Consider the following 26,128-nt stretch of genomic DNA (forward strand, 5'->3'; position numbering starts at 1 on the left):
GATAAGAGTGACATTACTGACATGCCTGTCCTATTGGGGTGTTTCTCAACTTTTCCTACGTCATAGCAGATGATCTAGGAAATGCATTGACATTCTGGAGGTGACCAGCCTGGGAGGTCCAGCCACCTTAGTCCCTGCCCAGTCAGCCCCAGAAGGCTGAGATCAATAGCTTGAGGAAAACGACCAGAGAAGCTCTGGACAATATCAAGCCGCTGGGTGATCTAACGTTTTCTCTGGGGAGCACTCTTACGAGGGAGCTATGAGCTTACACCCACCTCAAGCACATCACAGTCATCAGATATGCTGAATCGCATAAGTTCTGGCCTTTTGGGTAAATACAATCCAACACCGCTTTCTGTTCTATAATTCAGAGTAGGCGCCCCCTCCAGATTAACTATTTTAATCCCTTTAGTTTACTACAAAAACATTTTTTAAAACAAGAATGTAAATTCGAAGCAAATTACTCAAATATCAGATTAAAGTCTTTAGATACAAAAGTATAGTAAACCAAATGACACAAGTTTATTTTTACGCACATATCGAGACAAAAAATGCCTCGTTTTCTAAAGCATGATTACTCTAGAAGGAAATATTTCTGAATATGATTTTATTTGAGTACATTTATATAGTACTGAAAATGCTACCTCAAAGTTTCCAAAGTACAAAGTTTTCTGCAGAGTACTGTACAGCAATAACGATAAGGTCTCTAGCTTAGCTCACCACCGTATACAAGACTGTAGCATGCTGGATAATACTGTGAATAAAAATATATGCAGGCTGACTGAAACCCTACTTCAAGATTAAAAGGTGGTAAGTACCAATAAGCATAAGTAGAAACCAAATAGGTCAAGGAGCGTTGAGTGTTTAATGAATTCATGTAGCATAAAACAACTGATGCAAATGCATCTGTCATTTTAAAATACAACTGTGAAGAAATATGATTTTACATTGTATTAACCTTGTTACTGGCTTAATAAACATATTATTGAAAAACAAAAATTCCAATGAAATTGGAAGTAGAATCACTTTTATTTTCATAAATAGATAATTCAGTATATTAACAACACTTTTAGCAGGATATGTTAGTTGTCATATCTGGTTTAAACTAAGTATGCAATAGTTAACACAAATAGTTATTACATCTATGACATTCATGCAATTTCTTTACATTTATTCACTTCCCCAAATTTCAAAGACGATTTCAAAGAATATTATATATAATGGGATAGCTAGTCAAAGTGTCACCTTTGCTGAGTCAACAGAATATTTACTATCTGCTTACCTTAAAGTTGCCAATTATTGATTAAATGTAACACCAGTATTTACTGCACTTTACAGAAGCACTGAGCATATTACATGTTTTCATTCCATATATGGAAGTATGACCCATAAAAATGTCAATATGTGAAATTGACACATATTATGTCAATAAATTTAGCCTAGTTACTAAATTTTCAAATGGGAAAACTTAGTAACTAATAAGCACTAGTTTCTAAAATAAATAGATCTTACAGGCCAAGAGTAATAAGCTTACATCAAGTACGGTTTAAAGTTTTGTCAGTAAATGGCATAGAGCACAAAAATACAGGGAAATTTAAGTGTTTTTTCTATAAACGACAAAATAAATGTCTGTTCAGTTATTACTCCACTGATTCTGAAAACTGCAGCTTCAAATATTAAATGTTATATAGCAAGGAGTAATTAGCATTTCCATACATTAAAAAAAAAACCTCACTGATTCTATGTAGCTTTTTTTCCCATGAGTATAAACTATGATTTAAGTAATCATTTATTTTAACACAATATTCAGATAGGTATAATCTACTTTTCATAATGAAATGTTTATTCCTATCTCAATACTTTATGCAGATTTTACTTATTTGTCACAGAATTGCCGTGTGGGTTCAAAGGTTTATCTATGTAAGTGCTCAGCACAGTGCCTGGCACAAAGTAAGCTCTCAACATACCCTACTATTACTACTTCTATTATTTGAACCAATCTGTCATTTATAAGAGAAAAATTAGGTGATGCCCCAGGAGAATAATCAAAAGAAGATAAACCTACATGTGTGATTTTTTTAAATTAAAGTATTATGTATCCGCTATTTCCCAGGTTTGTGTATATACTAAACTATTTCAAATATTACAAGGTATTTTTAAGATATACTGTACCTGTTTGCTCTCTAAGTTTCTGCTATGGCCTTTGGCCTAAAGCAATACAATTCTGACAGGATAAGTGTATTAGAAAACTATATAAAAACCATGTACACTGAAATCAGGTTAACAAAGGCATTTTACTCTAACTTCTGTAACAAAGTAGTAGAGATTTACCAGTGTAATTCAGGACAACCGATCTTGTTTAGGCTTAAAGTTCTTTCTTTTCATCATGCATTATTTGACTTCTGCGAAAACATTTTCACTCTGTCTTCTCACACAAATACTAAGAGCTGTTACCAAGTTCTATCCCCTAAGTAAAAAACCCATTAGAAAAAAGTACTTTAAAAAATATTGTAGGTTTGCTTACTGAGACTGAAATGAAGTACAGGGCTATCAGCATAAGAGTAAGCTCTTAAATGGTCTCAACATACCTATAAATACTGATTTCTAAGTAAATTATAGATTCTAACATGTATAAGGGATTTGGTATGAAGATTTTTTCATCTTTAACTAAAAGTGATTTTTTTTCCCCCAACCAGAAAAGGTAACTGACACAGAAGATAACAAGTCTGTGCTACAACTGACATAACGGAGAGGGGTAAAAAACCTTGTCTGTTAAAAACTGACTCCTGTCATTCTTCTGGTATCAAATAAGAGGAAGGAAAATAAACTTTTTTTTGTGAAGACAGAAAAACACACCTGAAACCACATGATTCTGGCCTATAGTGTATTAACCTGAAACTTACTACTACCCAGAGTTCAGGAAGAAAAACCCAACCCCCAAATATGCCCTTTAGAAGCACAATAAAAATTTTTCACAGGTTGTCCTGATTAAAAAGGAGTTCGGAAACAAAGCATGAAACACTTCCACTGTGTTAAAAATCAAGAACAAATAAACTGAAGGCAGATTCCCTCTGAATGTACTAAATTAATCTATAGGCTTCAGAGAAATCATTTCAAGAAAGATGAAGTTCCATGGTTTATCTTATCTGGAAGAAAATTCAAAGTGCACACTGTATCAATGTATTTTAGGAGATGTAGCACCCAGTGTCCTTCTGAGGTTTGATATCTGGTTCTTTCACAGGTTTCACCACTTCTTCTGGTTTGGGTTTAGCCTATGGAGAAAGAAAAATACAGTGTAAGTACATAAACTAAGATCTGGAAAACAAACACTAGATCTATTCCACTTCAGACTAATATAAAGATGATATACTAAAATACACAGCACGGAGACTAACAAAGCTGTGCCAGGAGCTACATACAAACCAATTCAATTAAAGACATAACAGGAAAGCAACATTTCAGTGAAGACGAAAACCTGATGGGTAGGCAAAAATCAAGCTAATGGTACTCTTACTCTTTCTGAGGAGGGAGAAACTGAGCCATCAACCTGTGTACATGGAACCCTCAAGTTTGAAGATTACTTGTGACAGTAACAGGCTACCTCTTAGGACATTATTTAAGATGCTGAACAGGATGCAAAAACTGTTATTTTAAGGAATAATGGTTTTAGTATGGGTAGGAAATTATATTAAAAAAAAAATTTCAAGGAAGCATCTATGGCTACAAAATAATTCCCACCCCTTTTTTCACAGACCCCCTCTCTTTTGGTAGCTAAACCTCAAAATTTCCACTTAATCTACCATTTGGTTTAGTACACTAAGATGTACTTAGATACAAATGAATAAAAGCAGTCTAATTTTACCCCTGGATGATGTCACAGAATGTTGAAATTAGGTCAAATCTTCAAATACCACGCACTATGCTGAATCAAAAACAGCATTGCTATAGCAATATAAACATGGATGAGCCATCCTTTTTAGACCTGTCCTCCCACACTCTTCTTAAAGGAGGCTCTGACGAATTGTAAAAAGGCAAGATAATGTGTTGAAAACAACATAAGTCAACTATGTAAAAAATCAGAAGACAATTAGCGCCTAGAGGTTTACCTCTGAAAGAGTTCAGATTTTACACCAAGCACTGTAATTAGCTAATTTAACATTTAGACAAATACATGTATCTATTTAAATAGAGAACAATATCAAACTGTGAAGTCTGAATTCTCTTTTGAAATTTTTGTGAATGAATGGAAAAAACCCAATCCCGTACACTGTCATCCTTGGGTCTTTGGGTGAGATCAAAAGCAGCCAACGTTTCTGGTGTCCAGTGCACACTTGTAGGAGGAAATTCGAAAGGTACAGGTTCTACGAGACCATAAACTGCTTTGAGTTCCAGCTGTGGGGCTTCTGTTGGAACTTTTTGAAAGTAACTGTAAAAAGCAATGGAAACAGCAATTCATTCAGTTATTTGTTAACTATTTGAGTGTCTATTTATGTCCAAGATCTTGTGCAAGGAAATGACAATTTAATGGTGAATTGCATAGAGAACAATTTCCTGTCTCACGTAGTTTACAGATGAGTAGGTGACAAAGTCAAGAAACCCTGTCAACAACTGTGCAATGTAACTGAAGCTATGAGGGATGTGGAGTGCCGTGAGAACACAAAAGAGGGGCAATTAAAAGAGGGGCAGATTTGGGGGGTCAGAGATGCTTTCCAAAGGAAGTGATAAAAGTTAAACTGGGCACGTTCAAGGATGTGAAAGCACAGCATGACCAGATGCAGAATATAAAGGGAAGAATGCAAGACAAAAAGCAGGGACAAAATTGATTCTACAACCTCCATAGGTACTGATCTACAGTTTGAACAACACTGATTTAATAATGGAAAACTGCTTGACAGGCCTAAACAGAACTGACAGGAAATGAATTTCCCTGCTTTATACGTGGCTGAAAAGAGAATGAGATGAGTATGCCAAGAGAAGGTATGTATATATAACACACAGAGAAAGAATGGCAGGGAAACAAAGGTAAGAGAAAGTTAGGACAGTAGAAGTGGGCTATATGTTAATAATTCATGTTTGAATTTTTAAACCTGCTTTAATATGTTATCATCAAAAGCAGAATAAAAGTTAGGTCTAACACAAGTGAATTCTATCACCAATTTAAATAGAAAATTAATGCTCAACTTCAATGCAACTTGATATAAAATGTATGGGAATAGAGACTAACAAACTGTGATATTATTAAAACAATATTATTATTTAAACATTATAAATACGTTCGTCCCTCGGTATCTTCGGGGGATTGGTTCTGGGACCCCGGCAGATACCAAAATCCAGAGATGCTTAAGTCCCTTACGTAAAGTGAAGTAGTATTTGCATATAACCTACGCACATCCTCCCGTAAACTTTAAATCATCTCTAGGTTACTTATAATACCTAATAGAATGTAAATGCTATGTAAATAGTTGCTGGCCTGCAGCAAATTGAAGTTTTGCTTTTAAGGACTTTCTAGAATCCCCCCTCCCTGCCCCCCCATATATTTTCAATCTGCGGTTGGTTGAACTGTGGATGTGGAACCCACAGATTACAGAGGGCCAACTGCAAATACTATACCGACTACTAAAATCATACTGAGCTGTACTCACATAAATCCATTTTCTCTCTGACATTTTTCAAGGGTGTTCTTCACAAGATTTCCAAGTTTCCTAAAGAACAAGTGTCCTGAAGGTTTGACTGTTGGTCCAGGGCCTTTGGTTTCTCCATATTCTTTGCATAATGCTTCTGCCTTTGCATAAACTGCACGTGAAAAGGATAAACAGTCATTTGATTATAATTATTGATTATTTATACTAAAAAGGCTATTAATCAGAGATGCTCTTTAACTAGCATAAGAGCACTACCAACAATAGTATAAGGGGTAGGTAGGTATTTTCTACAAGTTCTAGGTTTTCGAAGCACTTTTTTCTTTTCTCCAATTACTTCACTGATTCTCATTCCCTTTCATGAACTCCGCCAAAACCTCTTTTAACTGCCCATCCCCTTTATGATTAAACATTAGTTTTTAAAAGAGGAGTTAATATTCTGGCAGGAATACTTACATTTTTCTGCCTCTTGAAGAGACCTGATTGCTTCACCACATTTATCACTAGCCAACAAAGTCTGACCATGATAACAATAAGCCTGATAAAAGAAAGAAATTTTTATTCATTCTCTCCTCAAATGATGCTTTCCACTATCATCGTTTTCTATATGCATCAGACAAAGAAATGCCTTTGTCCATTGTTTGAAGTATCAATGCAGTCCCTTACATCTCTTTACTTGAATAAGCTTCCCCCCATCTCTGTTGGTATATAAAGTGGAATTATGTCAAGCCTTGAGCCAAACTAGCCTTCTAACCATGGACTGAGAGCAAAAACTATTTGCTGAAACCTGTTTTTAAAATTAGGGCAGAGGGGATAAAGGAGGGAAATTAGTGTGCTAACAAAGAGGGAGAAGGAGGAAGGATTTGAGGTTAAGGATTAAACAGGTCTTAAGAAAAATGTTACCAGGCTGGAATAGAACATGCTTATTCTTTAAATGTCTACCATCAATGCAGGGCTTGCACATGGTCTTATGCAGTGTGTTTGAAAGCAGATTATAAGGTATAAGAAATCTTATTTATGATTCTTCACCAACCCAGGTGATACACTGTATGGGTAAGTCTTTAGATTAGCATTAGTAAATATCTTTCTCAGTGAACAGGATGAAATGAGAGAATTCTCATGAAGTTTGCAGAAGGTTCCAGCTTAAAAGTGGGTTTGAATCAAACAGTAATTCCATTGCTATAACCCAGCTCTACATCATCTCCTTCCACTCGCTTTACTCCACAATGGCTGCACTGACTATCAGGGAACATTTACTGAGAGCTGTCCATTATCTGTAAAATGCTAACGAAGAGTCAGGCGAGATGACAGAACTGGTGCTCGAGGGGCTGGAGAGACAGTAATTTACATTGTTTCTGGGCTAAAAATACTTACATAAGCTGTGTAGAAACACATTTTCAAGTGAAGATATTTTCTCCATTTAGCAGAGTATGCAGGCTCCAAACTGGATAAAGCATGATCTAAAGTTACATTTTAAAAAGCAAAATATAATTTCACCCTGATTCACTAGGAGACTTATAGCTTATGTGTTCAGATGCTAAAAGACCATTCAAGTCTAAAACTCAAGTATTTACACTTTAAAAACCTCGCTTTGGGCTTCCCTGGTGGCGCAGTGGTTGGGAGTCTGCCTGCCGATGCAGGGGACACAGTGCGGGAAGATCCCACATGCCGCGGAGCGGCTGGGCCTGTGAGACATGGCCGCTGAGCCTGTGTGTCCGGAGCCTGTGCTCCGCAGCGGGAGAGGCCACAACAGTGAGAGGCCCGCGTACCACAAAAAAAAAACCACAAAAAAAACCCCTTGCTTTATTTAAAGTGATTTATTTTATTTACTTATTTATTTAGATTTGATGGTTAATGCAATTTAAGTTTGAGATAATGATAAAAATAGCAATGACTAAGAACTTCAAAGTAAATATGAATACTATTATAGTATCTATTTCCAACCTTTTTCATAATACAGCAATGCCAAGAGTAATCTAGTCACCCAAGTCAGAAGCAAGGATACTCTAACCCTCATTCACCACTCCATCCCTGCATCTTGTATAAAACACACATGCTCATATATCCTGCCAAACACCTTTCGAATGTATTTCTTCCTCTCCATTTCCTACTCTGCTATCTTTGTCAAAACCTTCATCATTTCTTCCATAGTACTTAGGAAGAAATGATTATAATCTGAGTAGAGTCAGCCTACTACTCCTTCACTAGTAAGCCCATTTCTCATCTTGCAATGATAGGGACCTTTCTTAAATTCAAGTCCAGTCAAGTCAGATTGACTTTACTATACCTTTTAAGGGGTCCCAAATACCTACCAAATGAAGGCCAAACTTCTCAGACAGGCTTACAGACCATTTCATAGCCTCACATATGCACACTTTCGTAACCTTTGCTCCTAGCTCTCATCCTGTTTCAGCTAAAACATGTCTCAGTCCTATAATGTGCTAAGTTCTTTCTAATCTCTGTACATACTACAGAATGTTCTACTCTTCCCATATGCTAAAGCATCCCAGCAAACCTAGAATTTCTATTTTTATTTCAAAATAAGGCTAAACCACCACCTTCCTCTAGAAAGCCTTCTCTAGCATGCCCAGATCCTTTAGGTTTTTAATTCACCCCTGTAACCACACCTCATTTCATGCTATAATAATGTGGTTACATGTTTGTCTCCTTCCCTAGACTGTGAATCTGTATACCCAGCAACTAAAAGAGTAACCATCTGATAAATAGAAACATATGCATGTTTCCTAAATAAGTGACTGAAAAGAATAATACGTTAAGGAGAAGATCTGAGTGCTAGTCTCAGCCTCCCACCTGCTAGCAGTTAAATTACAGATTAGTTATGTTAATTCTCTGGATTTCAGTTTCTTGTCTAAATAAGGATAGTAACTACAAGGTTGTTATAAAGACCAAAAACATTTCAAAAGAAAAACAGCTGTTTAATTATTAGATGTAATTGGTTAAAAAGGACAGCATCATCCTTTTCACTAGAAGTTATGGAGCATATTAACCGTGAACAGCTCTAATTCTTTTATTTTCTTTTAAACAAGATTAATAAAATAGTGCAGCTATTACTACAGCTTTGCAAAAGATGAAACAATCTGAGAGTCCTTTTGCTTTGTGAAAATCTAAAGACTAAAAATAGAACTTACCAGCTTTTTGATAGAAATTGGCTGTTTCATATGCCAGAGCAGCAATTAGTACAGGAGCATGTTTCAGTTCAATTGCTCGAGCAATTGTTACTATAACCAAAACACAATGAAGTGAATGTATGATTAAGTTCACTTGCATTTACCTTAAGTTCAATTATAATAGCAAAAGACAGTCTGATATCTATTCGGGACTTTAATACAGTTTGTTAAAAGTTTTAACATGAAAAGTAAGCTACAGAAAATGCAAACATAAACAAGCAGAAAACACTGAGCTTGTTGGTTCTGATACCACTTCCTTAAATAAATCACTAGCCAATTACTAATCACAGAAAACCCCTACTACAAAATCGCATGATGTAAGAGGAAACAAATACTTCCAGGGCACTGGAGTTTGAAATAAAGAAAAACAAAAGCCAACAAAGTTTCTTTATTGTTTTCACATAAGTCTTCATTTATTTCCTGCCACTGAAAGGCAAAGATTTCAAGGTAAGCCAAACAGTGGAAGCAGAAAAGAAATGAGCAAGGTAGAGTGGGGGGAAAGATGAGTTATAGACTTAATTATGCTGCCAGAAATGGCATGAAATCAAAATCCTCTTAAAAAGAATCATTAAACTGTAAGGCCTTTTCCAGCTAATGAAAAATGAAGGCAAATGCTAAAGGTAAAAATCAATTTTTTAAATTCCTCACTATAAATTTCTCAAATCCTGAAACTCCAGCAATTCCAGCTAATTCTGATTTTAAAAAAAAGAACTAAATGCCAATATAGACTTTCTTAAAAAAAATCTTACAATATTTAAGATACCTTCTTGAGCTTCGGCTTGACATTGGATAATGTAAGCTTCTATGAGTCGTGCCTCTAAATCCCTCCCTTTTTCTGCGGGTGTAATTAATTTTGGGATATGACTTTCCTGAGAGAAAGAAAAAAAAAAACAAAGAAGCCAAATTTTATTTTAACTCAGATGTTAGAAAACTGAAGTTATGAGATATTCAATTTGGGGATTTTTCAGAAATTTAGGGTACAAACAAAAGTGTAAAATGGAGCAATGTTAAGCTTACAGAGAATAAAAGTTCCTGTACACTAAAACTTTTAAAGCTTTTTATAAATTTTTGTAAAAATAAGAAATTCAAGAGCAAAATTTGGGTCATAATAAATTGCTTAGATATGCAAGTCATATTCTCAACTTAGAAAATGTTTAACGGAAACGGAAACCAAATTTCCCTTTTGCATGAGCCGGAACTGTTCATTCACATTAATAATAGCAGATATAAAGAAGACTACAGTTCTGTAGCTCACTCAGGATCACAGCTTTTTCATCACTGTAAAACTATCTTATCATGAGAAAATGCAACACTGGCCTCCAGGAGCCTTCAGTAAATAGTAGTTTAATTAGAATGGGGTGGGGGTAATTCTGGTTAGAAAATACATTAGTCTTTCCCCTAATTCTCATCACATCTCCAAGCAATTTAATGTAATTAGTGTGTACTGATTGCCCCGCTGGCATTTTCACTGAAATACAGAGAATATACTCAGAAAATCTGGTTTTGCAGAATCATGATGGCTCCTGGCAACTGCTGCATACAGCAAGGGAAATGCTCAGAACTATCAATTTTTGTGCTTTGTTTTCTCTCATCTTTTCAGAAGAGACTGAAAAATAAGCAGTGAAGTACCACTTGCATCGTCTAATTGTAAAATTCACTGATGATTTTCTGAAGTGGAAACACTTAATATTCTGTAATTGGCTGCACTCATCAACAAGGTACTTAACATAAGGAAAACAGAACACATACTAGTTTTTTCTACATGATGAAATAATTCCTTCACCCCACCCCGCAAAGAATTAAATAAAAATTATTCAACAATTAAAGCATTAAGAATATATTTTATTATTATTATTTTACCTTTAAATGTTTAAAAATCCCAGCTGCAACTTTTAAGCTTCGATGGACTTCTTTTGCTTCATCCTCTGTTATGCTGAAACATAGTGGTTACATTAGTTACAGGATGAATCCCGTTTCTGGTATTAAAACCAACAACTAATACATTCTCATAAAACCACAGAAGTTAGTCATTTGTGTTTTTCACTACGTTTTCTTCTTTTTGACACTTAAAAAACTAACAAATGCACATGAAAAATATCCAAAGAGAAGATACTACAAGTGAAAAAGAGAGCTCCTGTTTAGGGGTCTGGACAAAGGCTTCTTCTTTTTCCTTCCAGATAATCTTCTGTGCATAAACAAGCATAAAAATCAATATACATTTAATGCATGCACATACTTTAAAAACACATATGTACACAATATTCACCACTCTGCTCTTGTTTTTAATCACCTAAATTACTTCAGAGACAATTTTACATCAGCACATAGAATTCAGCTCCATTCTTAAATGGCTGCATATTTTTCCCATGTTCAGGCGCATCACAGTTGATAGTTGCCAGTTTCATATTGCTAATATCCAGTTGTACTATTATAAAAACTGTATCTCATTTTATTTCACAGTTCCTTAATCCTTCAAAACATCTTTCACAAACTTATAAGGCTTTGTATTTTTCTGTGAATTGCCTGTTTATTTTCGATTTGTTGATCTTTTCCCTGTTGATTTGTAAAAGCATTATAAAAACAATTTGTCACATGCACTGCAGTTTTTTTGACCAATCTGTCATTTGTTTTCTAACTTTGTTTATGGTACTTTACGTGGTCAAATAGTCAGCCCTTTTCTTGGTTTGGGGTTTTATTCAGAAAGACCACCCCCATGACAAGATTATTAAAAATGTTTTCCCTTTTAACAGTGGGCTCCATAATTCTGATACTTAAAATATTAGCTTTATGAGGCAACCTTACATTTATCAGAAGTGATACTTTTTATCAGTAGCCTAGACTTTTTAATAATGAAGCTCCATACGTTTGAAAAATAATAATATGCACATAACCCTTCCCTTTTAACTTACTTTTCTTTTCCAGCCAGTCTTGAAGCATATTTGGTATACCATAAAGCTACATTAAATCCCATGGAAATTAATTCAAAGACAGCATCCTGCTGGGCACTAGAATTATAAACATGATCATTAAGTACTGTCAACGACTGAGATATCTCTATACGAAGCCTGCTATACGTCTTACACAAAATCATAAAGAGCTAAATGCTAACTGAAAAAATGAAGAGTCCTTGTGTTTAATATAAGTTGGGAGGTAAGACACAAGCACACACACACACAATTAACACTGAATGACTAAACATAATGGTCCACGATGTACTTCATAATAGTAAATATGAGAATAGTAGTTCCCAAAGGTTATTGTACATTGAATAGTTTTAAAAATACAGATTACTGGAACTTATCCCACAAAGAAAGTCTGGGAAGTGCCCAGAATCTGCATTTTTAACAAGTATCCAGTTGATTCTGGAGCAGGTGATTCTTACACCACATTTTAAGAAAATGGATTTCAGAGGAGAGATCATTTCAGGCTAGAACGGTTAAAGAAGGCTTAATGGTATAAACAGAGTTTGAATTGTGCCTTGAAAGATGGCTAGAAGGGAAGCAGAAGGACATCCCAGATGAGGGAATGATGCTGTTAACGCACAAGAAAGGATAAAGATTTTTCTGGTGGCAGTAACCCAACTAGCTTGAAGTTGCCAGTTCATAGAGAGAAATCGAGGAGCAGGAGAGCAAAAAGCCAAGCTGATGTGAAACTGCAGAAGATTCTGAATGCCAAGCCAATTGGTATACTACAAAGAAAAAGGTCTCAAAAATAAGTGTATTTTATATCTTATTTGTTTCCTCCAGATTCTATAACTAAACATGACACAAAGATGGCAAAAAGCTCACAAAGCAAATAATATTTTTATTCACTGTTGTTCTGATGAGACCCTGAAAATTCTTTATACACATTATCTCACTTATCTCAAATGATGAAGTAAAAAACCTGAAGTAATACCCTTATTACACATATAATACTAATAAAGATACAGAAAAATTACCCAAAGGGAAGAAACAAGAATCATGATTCTGCTTTGTATTTTTTATTTAATTGCTGCCTCCATCTTAGAAGGAACAGAGACATGGAAACTTTTTAGATTAAAAAAAAAAAGATTTGTTACAAAACATGTAATTAAAAAATACCTTATAAACTATCCTGTTTAATATACATTATAACATACAAAAATATGACAGTTATGAACAAACTCCTTAAAACAGTATACCATGCTAAAAAAATTTAATGCATAGTTTAATGGCTTATTCTTTCCAGCACTGGGAACTTTCCAATGAATTACATCTACTAATTACATCTAGTAATTCTAGTAATGGTGATCTAAGAGGCATATCTAATTTATAACTTTATCTTTAAATAATAAGATAGTTTTGCTAATTTTTATGGGGTCTCATGAATAGCTCTCTCCTGTTTACCCTTCGTTTATTTCAATCTGCCTTGCTCCCAAACACTCCATTTCTATTGTACCACATCTAGGTAGTAGTTAAGAGTGTATACAGTTGAAAAAACATTTTTCAGAAGATATACTCACAGCACACTTTTCATTGAGTAAGTAGCAATCAAGGATTAAATAACTTAAAAATCTCAGATGTACTGAATACTCAACAGTATAACTTAAAGCCTTTATCACATAATTCTTCACTGTCTCATAAAACTATGCTGAGAAATGCTGTCACAAGGAATGAAAATTTAGCATGGTGGGGAAAACTGCCAAATTTATGTAATACAAAACACTTTAGAATCTGCCAAAGTTTTGTAATGTAACAATGGTAGAGGTTTGATTCTTTAAAAAAAAGTTTTTAAGGAAAATATTTCTTAATTTTAGATGAAATACAAAGGGGTACATAAAGCAAAACAGAAAACAAAGGCTTACTTGGAAAACCTTGGTATCCCAGAATATTAAAATTTGGAAAGGACCCACAGTCCACAACTTCCTACCCAATTTATGAATTCTATTATATACAATATTCCCAAGGAAGGAAGGAAGGAAACTAACATTTATTGAATGTCTATTAATGCCTGGCATTATATCAGCCCCTTAATACAAAATTTCCTATTCTGTTCCTCACAAAAGCCCTATACCTGTAACCCCAACATACAGTTGAGGAAGCAGATGTTCACACAGGAGAAGCTCTGAGGCTGATCTACGTGTGTATGAATCCAAAGTCCACACTCCTTCCACTGTAATGCCTGCCCTGGTTGTTTGCCGATCCCCATTTCCTTCCCTTCTGATTTTATAAAACGGTTAATTCTAAAGCAAATTGAGATAAAGATATGTAACTATTTAAACAACCCAATGGTGTTTAAAAAAAAAAGTAGTTAAAAATTTAGCACCATTATGATTGGTTTCCTGTTATAATTAGATCTAACTAGTTTCAAGTGAATGATGAGAAAGTTCTGAGGGGAAGTTTTTAAAAAGAGCAGAAACAGTGAAATTAGGAAGAAAAACGAACACAGTACTGTCAGTCAAAAGAGTATGGAGCTGGGGTGGAACTGGGGAGAATGAAAGAAGGAGATTGACCAGAGACATCTGAACTATCCATCAGAAAAGGAAAGTAGTGGAGAAAGCAAAGTTCTGCTCTGCTTGGATGGAGGCAAAGACCAAAATCTAGGTTTGGGTTTCAAATTCCCAAACTATTCTTTGTGTGTTATTAAAAGTCAAGGCTGTTCAATCTAGTTAACATTTATATTGATTATCTCAAAAATGATTTGGTCCAGAAGAAACAAATTCTGTTTGTACTTAATAGACTGCATTAGGAGTTTAGGTCAAAAGGTTTATATTAATTTCCTGATAAGGCAAAATGCTGATCAGACTTACATTTTACTTCTTCTACATTGAGGCTACAAGTTAATCACTAGCTAAACAGTTACAAAAATGGCTTGAATTTAGTACTGTTGGTGCTGCTTACCTTGGAACCTGTCCCTGTAATGTATCGGTCCACTTGAAATTCTGAATATATCGTAACTTGCTTTCTTGGGTAGATTCATCCAATGAGTTAATGAAACCTATAAAAAGGTAGAAAACATTTTCAGTTTTACAGGAAATATCACGTGTCTGTTTAGAACATTTTTCGGAGAATGACTTTTTCAGATACCCGAATGAAACTCCCAGCCCCTCTATACCCTTCTCCTAAGGTAACATAATATGAAATATGCACACATTTAATTTTCAAAATGTTAGAAAGACCACATACTACCTTTACATTCTCACATTTCTGATACTCAAGCATACTGAAGAATATAACCTAGAAGACTAAACTATTCAAATCTGAAAAGTCTAAGAATCAAATATGAACTTCTACATAGTTGACTTTTAAAAACTTAAATTGATTTAAATAACTAACCTTGTAAAAGTGAAAAATATGAATCTGCTGCATTCTTCATCATTTGTGGATTACAGTTCAAATCAGTGAACAATTCAAGCAGTCGTGCTCTAGATGATCTCAAGTCACTTAAATGAGACAGAAAGAGTAATGTTAAGTAAGCTGTATTACAATGAATCTATGTAAAAGTGGCTTAAAAGTTTCAACTGTAAAAGCTTAAACACACACACACACACACACACACACACACACACACACACACACACCCCTTCCTCTAAGATATTACTAAGTATACAGGAATGAATTTAATTGGACTAACACTGGAGGTAAGTGAAATTTCCAGTAACAATTGTTTTAAAAGTTGTACTAAAATAAACTCAGTCCAACTAAAGGAGCAATCATGAATACAATTATATAATAAAGATACACGGCAAGTTTTAATTTTAAAAAATCAAACTAACACAAGCTTTTAAGACGGGAGGAAAGAATTACGAATGAGTAAATTAATCTGACTAGTTCACAATAGAAGTTTTTTGAAAAATGGAAATTTAACATTTGTACATAATTTTAGTAGCCCCTTACAATTTCAAAATTTGACATGTCAAAATGTACTTAAGTACAAAACCATATTTTAAAATTGCATTCTATAGTACAACACACACACAAACATGCCAAAACACGTGACCACTAGTCATTTTAAAACTGCTCCCTCGTCTCCATTCTCCTTTGCTTCTCTGCAGCAATAAATGTTGCAGACATTTATTGTTTCTTTCTCAAAATTCTTTTCTCCCTTGATTCCAATAACGCCAAATTTTCCAGATTCTCCTATCTCTAAAAGTTCCTTCTCTATTTTCTTCCGTGTTCCCTTCATATGCCCACCTCCAGCAATGTTCAGTCTTTGGCTTTCTGCTCTTCTCTCTTCTGAGGTCTCATCTACGAGTATAACTACATCTAATCCTAGATCTACATTATCAGCTCTAACTTGGTCCTGTTCCAGTTACACATCTTCTTTCAGAAGGCGACTTGCTTAGCGAGGGATCCAGAAATCATATTACATGGACCATGACTAAAGACAATTGGGTGTAAATGACTAAAGACTAAATTTAAATTGTAAGCACCAAGACAGTAGGGACTGTATACCCAGAACTTAGTGTCTGGGATAAAGCATATACTCAAATTTCTGTGTCGAGTGAAGTAATACTAACATTTCAAATATTTTAAGATTTAGAAGGACTGTAAGTAGCACTGATGTTTATAAAGGAGCACAAACTTAAACCTGAATGGTCTAGATGGAATGTTTATTGGTACCAGCTCTAAGGAGGCTGATTCCAAGAAAGTATATAGTAACAACTATATACAGCTGACCCAAAATGGGATGGGCTACCTTATGAATCTGTCATTGTTGAGTTATTTAATTAAAAGCTGGGAGGGGTAATTCTTGGACTCGGAAAAAAATCTGAATTTTTTTCCTTTTGGCCATGCCACGCAACATGTGGGATCTTAGTTCCCCAACCAGGGATTGAACCCGGGCCCCCTGCATTGGAAGCGCAGAGTCTTAACCACTGGACCGCCAGGGAAGTCCCCAGAATTTGAATCCTTAAGGCCTATTCTAGACTCAAATACTTTGCTAGCTATTTCCAAGTAGGCATTCAATCATCACCTGCAAACCAACTTGTGCAAAATTATATTCATATTAAAATGACAGAATTCGAGAAAAGTGTACCTTAGAAGTATCTAATTTAGGTTATTAATTTTACAGATGAGTAATTAGTAAGAGACTTGCCCAATGCTACAGATAAAACGGTTAAGCTAGGACCAATGTCTAGGATTAGGGGTTGGCAAAGTACAACCTGTAACTTGTTTTTATACGACCCACAGCTTAATTTTGCAAAAATGAACAAAGAAGAATATCTAATAGTGACTGTGTGTAGCCCACAGAGCCTAAAATATTTACTATTTAGCCCTTTACAGAAACCCCTGGTCTAGATCAACCTTTTGCTCCAATTACTTCTTTTCACAAAAAGTAGCAATTCTCTTGGTTTTCCTTTACTGGTACCACCAATGTCTTGATCATCTAGGTTCTGTATCTCATAGACTAAATGAATCCTTTTCAACTTTCCAGAGCAAATGAGACATCTGGCCAGCTGATGCCTCCTTCGAAATCTCTCTTGCATCTATCTCTTTTGTGCCAGTTAAACTGCTCTACTCATACTCCCTAGAACAAAGGTTTACCTAACAGAAATGACTTTCTCCTCTCCCTTCTTACTATCTTAAGTCAGGGGTCAGCAAAGGACCTGAAGATAAATATTCTAGGCCTAGTAGGTCATAAAGTCTCCCCTGGGAATACTCAATCTTACTGTACAGAGGAAAGGCAGCCATAGACAATATGTAAATAAATGGGGGGGCGCTATGTTCTAATAAAAACTTATTTTTATGAAAACAAACACTGGGCCAATCTGCAGGACACCGTCTGGCGACCCCTGATCTAAGCCATACAATGCAGTTAAACCCCAGCTCAAGTCCTCTCTGCTACTGAACACTCCGAAGGCTATTTCAGGTCATAGGGACCTCTCCCTGCTCAGAACTCAATTAATTTACTATCTGGCCAATGAACAATATCCATATATGACTTTGTGGAGTCTCTTGTACTGTTGTAACATATAGCTGAACTCTTTTAATTGTGACTGTTTAGCCTCTCTGGGACTCACTCACTGACCTAAACTTGAGGACCCAGTTAAAATAATCTATGATTTAACTTTTCACATGTCATTTGTAAGTTTATAAGGAGTCTAAGGTTAGGGACAGTGTGTTACATACTTCTGCATGACCCTAAAAAAGTACCTCGTATCCATGGGGGGCTCAATCAAAGCTTACCTGCAAATTTTTGAAGCAGCAGGGCCAGTGACTACGCCATAATAGTTAAAAGGGACAGGAGCTGTGGCTTTTAATGGGTTCCTATGAAACCAATGTGTCATTCTCTCCAGGTGTTTCCTATTGACAAAAAACAAATGTATAAAAATTAAAGATAAAACATTTAATAAGCAGTGTAAATCATATTAAAATATTTTTTAAAGTAAAAGTTGAAAATTACTACAGGATATATACATTTTAATATAAAACATATATAAAACAGACATACACATAAATAAAATGCCTCACTGCCATACATCAATCTCGTTTTAACTGTCTGTTTATAGCAGCCTATGCTTAGATCAGGCCTATTAAAAAAACAGCATTTGTAAATGTGCTCACACTAACTGCAATGCTGAAGATATTGGAGCAGTAATGTTTAAACTTTAATGTGTATAAAAATCACGTCGGGGCAGGAGGTGGGGGCTTCTTGTTAAAATGAAGTTCTAATTCAACATTCTGGGGTAGGACCTGAGACGCTGATGCTGCTGGTCCCCAAACTACACTTTTGAGGAGCGGAGTACTTGACTTTGGTTGGACAGCTGCAAATGAGAAGGGCACAGGAGCAGAGGAACGTGATTCCGAAAGAGGTTTAAATGGTGACCCTTATTTAGACTGCTAAGATTACTTGACAGAAATAGGTTTTAAATTAACTGTATCTCCCACATGATATTGCTGATGCCAACTGATTGGCTGTAGCATGTGTTCTATAATAAATATACTTTCCACAGAATAGCTAATAAGAATCAATATTTTCATGATAAAAAACCCCACATGATACTTGATCAATAAAATCTATCCTTAAAACGGTAAAAAATGGCTGAATTATGAACATATTTAGCATGTGTAACTGAAGAAACCTCAGGTAGAGTTGGAGTTGGGACAGGCCTGTAGGGGGGGGCTCTCAGGTCCCGCTAGGAGACCTCAGTTAACAGGAGAGAAGTAAACCTACATCTCTGACAGGAAGGTACCTCTAGGTTACTATCAGAAGGAAGAAGAAAACTTCTCTCCATCCATGGCAGCTCAGCCAGTCAGACTGTAGCAGGCCTACCAATGAGAAGCCTCCATACTCTGGACTCCCGGGTTCCTCCAATGGACTCTCTGGTTATTACAGCCCCTCCCAACTCTCCTCTTTTCCCTATAAAAGCATGCTCCCCTTGCTTGTTCTCTGTATTTGCTTATGGTCACCCATCTTTGCATATCGCTGATTGTGATTTCTCTGCTAGTCCCTAATAAACTCAGTTTAGTTGGTTAAAAATAATAATAATAATAATATCTATCCTTAGAACATACTTGTGGTTGACAAGGGGGAGGGCAGGTAGGGGAGGGAAGGACTGGGAGTTTGGGATTAGCAGATGCAAACTAGTATATACAGGATGGATAAACAACAGAATCCTACTGTATAGCACAGGGAACCATATTCAATATCCTGTGACAAACCATAATGAAAAAGAATGTATATATGCATAACTGAGTCACTTTGCTGTACAGGAGAAATCAAACACTGTAAGTCAACTATACTTCAATAAATTTAAAAAAATGTCTATCCTTAAAAACCAAAACATTTAAAAAACTACCTAAGTGAAATGCCAATTAAAAAAAATTAAGTTCCACACCTTTCAGGTTAAAAAAGAAAAGAAAACAGGAGTGTGTCACTTGCTTAAAAGTCCTTGGGAAGATACCGAAGATAATACAGGAAGGTGTAGGTGAAGACTTAAATATGGCAATTAGATTTCGGGAAGTGGGAGACAAAATCGGTAAGATTTAATTAATTTGAAAGCATTATATACAATGTTGTCCATGGATTTTTCTTATCGGGGAAAAAAACGTGGGCTGCACAGTGTAAAAAATATCTACTTTATGCACCTCCCTTACCATATTTATTCATGGCAAAACCGTCTTTGGAGAGCACCAGCTATTTAAGGATGAGGAAACGCACTGTGTATTCAATGAAAAATTGAGCAAGTTCATTTGAGTACCTCAAAACATTTAACAAGTCCTTCAAAAATATATAACCTTCTAAATATCATCCACGTAAATCTCCTTTATAACCTAAGTAAACTAATACTGCATCTCTGTGCATATAAACCAAGCCTCCCAGAGATAATGACACACAATACACTTGACCGTGACAAATTTTCCACAAATACTCTTTTAAGGCGGCCTCCCACGTCCTGGATGAAAATGTCTTAAGTTCTGTATATCTTTACTTCAGGACCGAAGACGGAAAGTACCGTGTTCTCTACCCCTCCCTACCCAATCTGTCTGGTCAGAGACCCGCACTCCAGTTTTCAAGAATTCGAAGGGCGGGGGTAAAAGGAAGACACACCCACCTGTAGGTGCAAAGAAGGGTGCCGTTGAAGCCACCAGCACAACAGTCGGATCGAGGCTGCCACCTAAGCCGAGGCCACAGGAAGAGTCCGATTACCGACAAGGGTTCCCCACTCCGGAGACCCTGGGTCCCGCGACGAACCTACCGCCCGCGAGCTCCCAACGTCCACTTCCTGTTTACCACCCAGCCTCTTCCTCCCGGGCCCCGTCTGGTTTAACGCCGTTAAGACCTTGCGCAGGCGCACACCTTAGCGTGCCCCTCCTGAACAGGCATTTTCATGGAAAGCCGATACTATCTACCCGGGAGAGGCGGGCAGAAGGTGCCTAAACAAACTCCTATGCAGCCATAAGACCCTCCCCCCGCCCCCAACTGCTAGTGGAGACGCGGGCAAGGCGATTCAGTGAATATAGCTGTTAATACCGTTGATTCGTGGGGCTAATGTGAATTTCTTTCTCTCGTTTGTTCCAAGGCACTTTTTACACAGGTTCCATAGACTCCCGGATAGTGGTCCCCCAAAATCTCCTTCTAGTGCCTTGAAACACTTGAAGGAGACTTTTGGGGACCACTATCAGGGAGTCTATGGAACCTGTGTAAAAACCTTGACTCTATTGCTTGGGACTCCGGGGAGACGACACGGGTAGGGATAGTACTGGGAAACGCCCATCCTCATGACATACTTACCGGATTTCTCGATGTCTGTACAGCACCCCTCCAGAGGGAAGAAAGGCAGTGTCCGAGTCCTCAAACGAGAAAGGGAGGGAGTCGCAGAGCCCGGATTACCGAATTTGAGCGACGGAAACCAGGCCTGCGGGAGCCGATCACGTGGTCAGGGCGGCCATGACAGCTACCGAGGCGGCAGTGCGCGCCGCTCTTGGGTTGAGGCTGCCGCGTTGTCGCAGTCCCCTTAAAACACTCCGTTCCTTAGTCCTTTATTAGATATTGCTCCACAGTCTTCCCTCTTGAGCTGCGGTCTCCTTCAGAGACAAAGAGCAGAGATGGCCGAGCCTCCCACCCCGAGGAAGAATGCCGCAATAACAATGGCGGCCGCTCGGTGGAGCGGGGCGGCCTCAACCTAACACGAGGCGGAGCCTCGGGGGCGGAGCCTCGGCGGGGCGGCCGCTTCAGAGCCGCAAAGTTTGGCTGTGGCGGCAAATGGGCTTGGGCGGCTCCTTGGCGGGTGGTGGCGGTGGCCGTAGCGGTTCCTCTTGGCCCTGTTAATGTCGGGGCCAGGCCCGGGGAGGATGGCGCCCTAGAGCCCGGCCTTGCTGGGGTAGGGGCGGGAGGGGACGGGGTGGGGACCGGCCATGTCGGAGGTGACCCGAAGTCTGCTGCAGCGCTGGGGCGCCAGTTTTAGGAGAGGCGCCGACTTCGACTCTTGGGGCCAGCTGGTGGAGGCGATAGACGAGTATCAGATGTGAGTGACTAACCGCGGGAGCGGGCCAGACCGGCTCCAGTCGGCCGCCTCCCGCTTCTTTCTGTCGGTGTCTCTCATCACTGTATCTGCAGCCAAGGCTTCTCAGGGTGGGGCCCCGCAGGCGCTGGGGCTGAGGTCCCACTGGCCCTGGAGACCAAGGTCCGGTCTCTGGGGTTTTTTGCTCTCCGCCTCAGCAGGGCCAGTTCCGTGCAACAGGTAGCCCTTCTTTCCTGGGGCGCCAGCCCATTCAGGCTACCTACTGAGTTCCTTGCCACCGTCTCATGGGTCCCCCGCTCTGCAGTCAGTTTCCTTTTCCCCTCTCCTCCGCCTCTCTCAGGTTGCCGCCCCTCAGTTTCTCTTTTAGAATCTCGGAGGAATACTTGTGTGTTCTCCGCCCACGTCCCCGGGATGAGGGGCCTCGCTCTGTGTACGGTGCCTTCCTCCTCCCCTGTGTAGGGCAGGAGGGAACTGGTGGCGATTGAGGGGAGGTGAGGGAGTGCCCCCAGGAGGCAGCGAGGCCGGAGGTATCTCCTCAGCCCAAAGAAAGGTCTCCTCTCGCGCCCCTTCTCCACCCCTCTTTCTGGGGAGCCGTGTTTTCCCAATTCACCTCGATTCCGTTTCGGTTTCTGGGACTGTTATTTGCTAGGCTGGGTGAGTCCTACCCACCCCCTCGCTCGGTTGCTCTGGGTGGAGTCCCTGCAGGATGTGAACAGAAGAGAGCAAAATGTGAATTAATAGACCACGCACAGGAGTCACCACCGCCTCCTTGGGTCCCTCCTTTTCCTGTGTATAATGTATAGCCGCAGGGTACATGTGAGCACCAGGTTCTTTGATCTACCCAAGTCCGATTTCTTTCCCTTTATGGTTTCCTCCCAAAACTTCAGCGGTGTTTTTAAAATTAAAAGACAAGGTTTGCGTATATATTAAACCTTGCTTATAGTTTCTTGTACATTTTACTGAAAATAGGAACTGCCTGCTAAAATGCTGTTGTTTGCAAACTGTTGCCAGTAATTACTTCTTGGTTTAAAGCAAGTTATTGTTCGAAACCATGTGTAAGTAAAATCCACCCCACCCCCCCCCCGCCCCAGCATCTTTTGGAAAGAATACACGATTAGTGCTTGGAAGATCTAAATCCTGTATTCTTTTTCTACAATAGTTACTTGTGTTTATCTGGCCATTAAGATAATTTAAGTGCGTGGATGTTCTCTATCTCATCTTACTGACTTTGAATTGCCTGTAGTTTTCAAAAGCCCTGAAAACCACCATAGTTTGGGCCATTTTGCCATGTGTAACAACTACTGTCATTTGTTTTGCACTTTCACTTGATTTCACTTTACTCTTGTAACTGCTCGGTGAGAATATTATTATTTTCATTTTGCAAATGAGGAAACTGAAGCTCAGGTTAACTGGATTACCTAGGTCACAAAACTATACTGCTGAAGTCTGGGTTTTTTTTTTTTCCCCCAGTTCCAAATCCTGTCTGCTCTACTATGTAGTGTTTAAGGCATTTATTAAAGATGCGTTGTATAAGTGAATTGGACAAATTAGAAGACTTCCTTCATTCCCAGAGAATGTATCCTTCCATACTGTAGCCGGTTAGATAGTGAACACCCATATATACTCATTCTGCGTTAACTAAACTTGCATAGCCTGAAATCTAAAGCTGTCTCTCACTTGTGATGGTGGGACATGGCAGCTGTTGGCACTCAGCAGCAGACCTCACAATGGAAAGTGAAGAATACCATGTCCAATTGAAATTACAAAGGAAAATTGAATATGCAAGCTGTTTAGCTGGAATTTCTAAAAATATCTCAGCAAGAGAGTAATAGGCACCAACAAATCTATTGTTGAACCTCATTACTAACCTTGAACTTAATGATTCAGAGTAGTAATTCTAAAATTACTATAAAAACCACCAGTGTCAAATTTGAAAAGAAATATGTGATGATTGGCTTAAATTTTGTAAACATACAGGCTACATACACGATGTTGACTTTAAAATTAATACACTCAAAAATGAAGGCCAGGGGCTTCCCTGGTGGCACAGTGGTTGGGAGTCCGCCTGCCAATGCAGGGGACGTGGGTTCGAGCCCTGGTCCGGGAAGATCCCACATGCCGTGGAGCAACTAAGCCCATGCACCACAACTACTGAGCCCGCATGTGGCAACTAAAAAAAAAAAAAAAAAAAAATGAAGGCCAGTTGTCTTTTTTTAATTTGAATTATCTGTGAGAAAAGGAGACCATTTAGGGGCCACTAAATGATGTGAAAAAGAATGGATGGGATTTAGTAACTGACTAGATACTGAGCTAGAAGAAGTCTGGGAGAACTGGCCTTTCTGACCGCAGAGGCAGCTGTGTCTTTACAGCTGTGCAACACACAGGAGTGAATTCATGGGATGGGGACCTTGTGGGGGCGGGAGTGGACGTGTTTGTACTTATCGTAAGGTAAGAATATCACAGCTTAAACAGTTCATCTCTCAGCAAGTGAGAGCTGGGCGTATAGAAATGAATAAGATTTGATATCCATCCTCAAAGTATTGAGTCTAATGGAGGATTTTATTTATTTATTTATTTATTTTTCATTGTGAGAAATGCTGGAGGATTTTAGAATAAATAGGTATTGCTATTACAGAAGTAGGAAAAGAGTAAGTGCTGCCACACTTCTTGCTGTTTCCTGAAGCTTGCTTCTGCCTTAGGGCTTTTGTACTTTTTCTGGAACACTCTTCCCCCATTATCTGCTTGGGCCGATTGATCACCTCCTTCAGGTCTTTGTCCAAATATTACCTCTGCGAGACCCTCTTTGTCCAGTTAAGTATGCTGTCCACTCCCACTCCCTCTACCTCAGTCTTGCAGATCCAACCCCCAATCCTGCTTAATTTTTTCTATAGTATTTATCACCATCTAAAGTACAATATATTTTATGTATTCATTTGGTTGGTTGTCTCTCTCCCCACTTGAATGTAAGCTCTTTGAAAACAGGGTATAGGAGGGGTTGTCTATTTTGTTCTCTACTGTATACGTAGTGTCCAGAGTAGCACTAGACTGTTATCAAGTAATTATTTATTTAGATATTATATAATTGTTGTATTCTAGTGAATGGCTTGATTCAGGAATATGCTGTGGGAGCATTAAGGAGTTGATGCCACAGTACTGTTGGAAGATTTAAGCAAATTATGTCAAAACTAAAATTGCTATCTAAAATATACATGATCAATTAAAAACAACTCCCTCTAGCAGGCCACCTCTTTCAGCACCCTGGGGGTACCTGCCCCCTAACTTAGGGTAGAGTGGCATGGACTCTGCTGCCTAGAATCAGCTATTTCACAGGATCAGTCCTGAGGCATTAATCCGGCACACAGATGCTCAATAAGTATTTGTTAAATGAATGGGTGAGTTTGAAGATAGGATAAGCCCTGTTAATCATCCTTTTTATGCCTTGTGTCAGTGCCTCTCAAGGTGTGGTCCCACATCCTTGCTGGTCTGCAACGAGATAAATAAAGAAATGGGGATTTAAAATTTAGGAATTTCGGGCTTCCCTGGTGGCGCAGTGGTTGAGAGTCTGCCTGCCGATGCAGGGGACATGGGTTCGTGTCCTGGTCCGGGAAGATCCCACATGCCACGGAGCGGCTGGGCCCGTGAGCAATGGCCGCTGAGTCTGCGCATCCAGAGCCTGTGCTCTGCAACGGGAGAGGCCACAGCAGTGAGAGGCCCGCGTACTGCAAAAAAAAAAAAAAAAAATTTAGGAATTTCATTGTGGTGTGACATCTTAATGATAGTTTTTATTTTATTTTATAAAAGTATTAGCCTGGAACAGATTGCGGGGGAAAAAACTAGTTCTTCACTCTAAATAGTTTGAGAAGCACTTGTTTCTGTCATGGATTGCTGTGGGGTTTCTGTGGGCCACTTATTTATGTGCTTTAAGGATATTTAAAACTTCCCCTTGAGAGCAGTCCTGTATTACCTGTAGGCACCCTTGGAAACTGAGGTTATTCTCTAGAGAAAAATATTTGATAGGTTTTTTACCTTTACTAATAGAATGTCAACTCTTACCTGCTCATCTGATACCCAGAGCAGGGGGATTTTCCCTCAGTGGACAGATTTATGTCTCACTTTGTCTTAAAATGGTGCAATCATTTATGGGCTTAAAAAATTAAAATTTTTTAAAAATTAATTTTATTTATTTATTTAATTTTGGCTGAGTTGGGTCTTCGTTGCTGTGCCCGGGCTTTATCTAGTTGCGGCGAGCGGGGGCTACTCTTCATTGTGGTGTGCGGGCTTCTCATTGCAGTGGCTTCTCTTGTTGAGGAGCACGGGCTCTCGGCACGTGGGCTGAAGCGTAGTTGTGGCACACAGGCTCAGTAGTTGTGGCT

General features: G+C 38.3%; 2 protein-coding genes across 4 annotated transcripts in view; one reads left to right on the forward strand and one right to left on the reverse strand.

The window, feature by feature from the left end:
• Positions 1–590: 590 nt before the first annotated feature.
• On the reverse strand, positions 591–21,376 carry BROX (BRO1 domain and CAAX motif containing). Of its 2 annotated transcripts, XM_032632910.1 has the most exons (14): positions 21,026–21,116; positions 20,346–20,408; positions 17,977–18,093; positions 15,124–15,230; positions 14,689–14,785; positions 11,737–11,832; positions 10,688–10,760; positions 9,591–9,696; positions 8,789–8,878; positions 7,014–7,099; positions 6,096–6,177; positions 5,643–5,793; positions 4,267–4,426; positions 591–3,272 (listed from the first exon to the last, which is right to left on the reverse strand). In XM_032632910.1, the coding sequence occupies exons 3-14, from the start codon at positions 18,075–18,077 to the stop codon at positions 3,186–3,188; spliced, it is 1,236 nt and encodes a 411-aa protein (XP_032488801.1). In that variant the 5' UTR covers positions 18,078–18,093; positions 20,346–20,408; positions 21,026–21,116; the 3' UTR covers positions 591–3,185. The 2 variants fall into 2 exon arrangements, with proteins under 2 accessions (XP_032488801.1, XP_032488792.1); XM_032632901.1 differs by lacking the exon at positions 20,346–20,408 and having other exon boundaries at positions 21,026–21,376.
• A 96-nt stretch (positions 21,377–21,472) lies between these two features.
• The window catches only part of AIDA (axin interactor, dorsalization associated), a 42,661-nt gene continuing 38,005 nt past the window's right edge, over positions 21,473–26,128 (forward strand). Inside the window, exon 1 of one of the 2 annotated variants that reach the window (XM_032632921.1) lies at positions 21,473–21,758. In XM_032632921.1, coding sequence (XP_032488812.1) covers positions 21,649–21,758 — 110 coding nt within the window. In that variant the 5' untranslated portion in view covers positions 21,473–21,648. The remainder of the gene's footprint in view (positions 21,759–26,128) is intronic. The other variant, XM_032632929.1, reaches the window with a different exon arrangement.

This window comes from Phocoena sinus, chromosome 1, assembly GCF_008692025.1.
Source record: "Phocoena sinus isolate mPhoSin1 chromosome 1, mPhoSin1.pri, whole genome shotgun sequence".
Lineage (NCBI taxonomy): Eukaryota > Metazoa > Chordata > Mammalia > Artiodactyla > Phocoenidae > Phocoena > Phocoena sinus.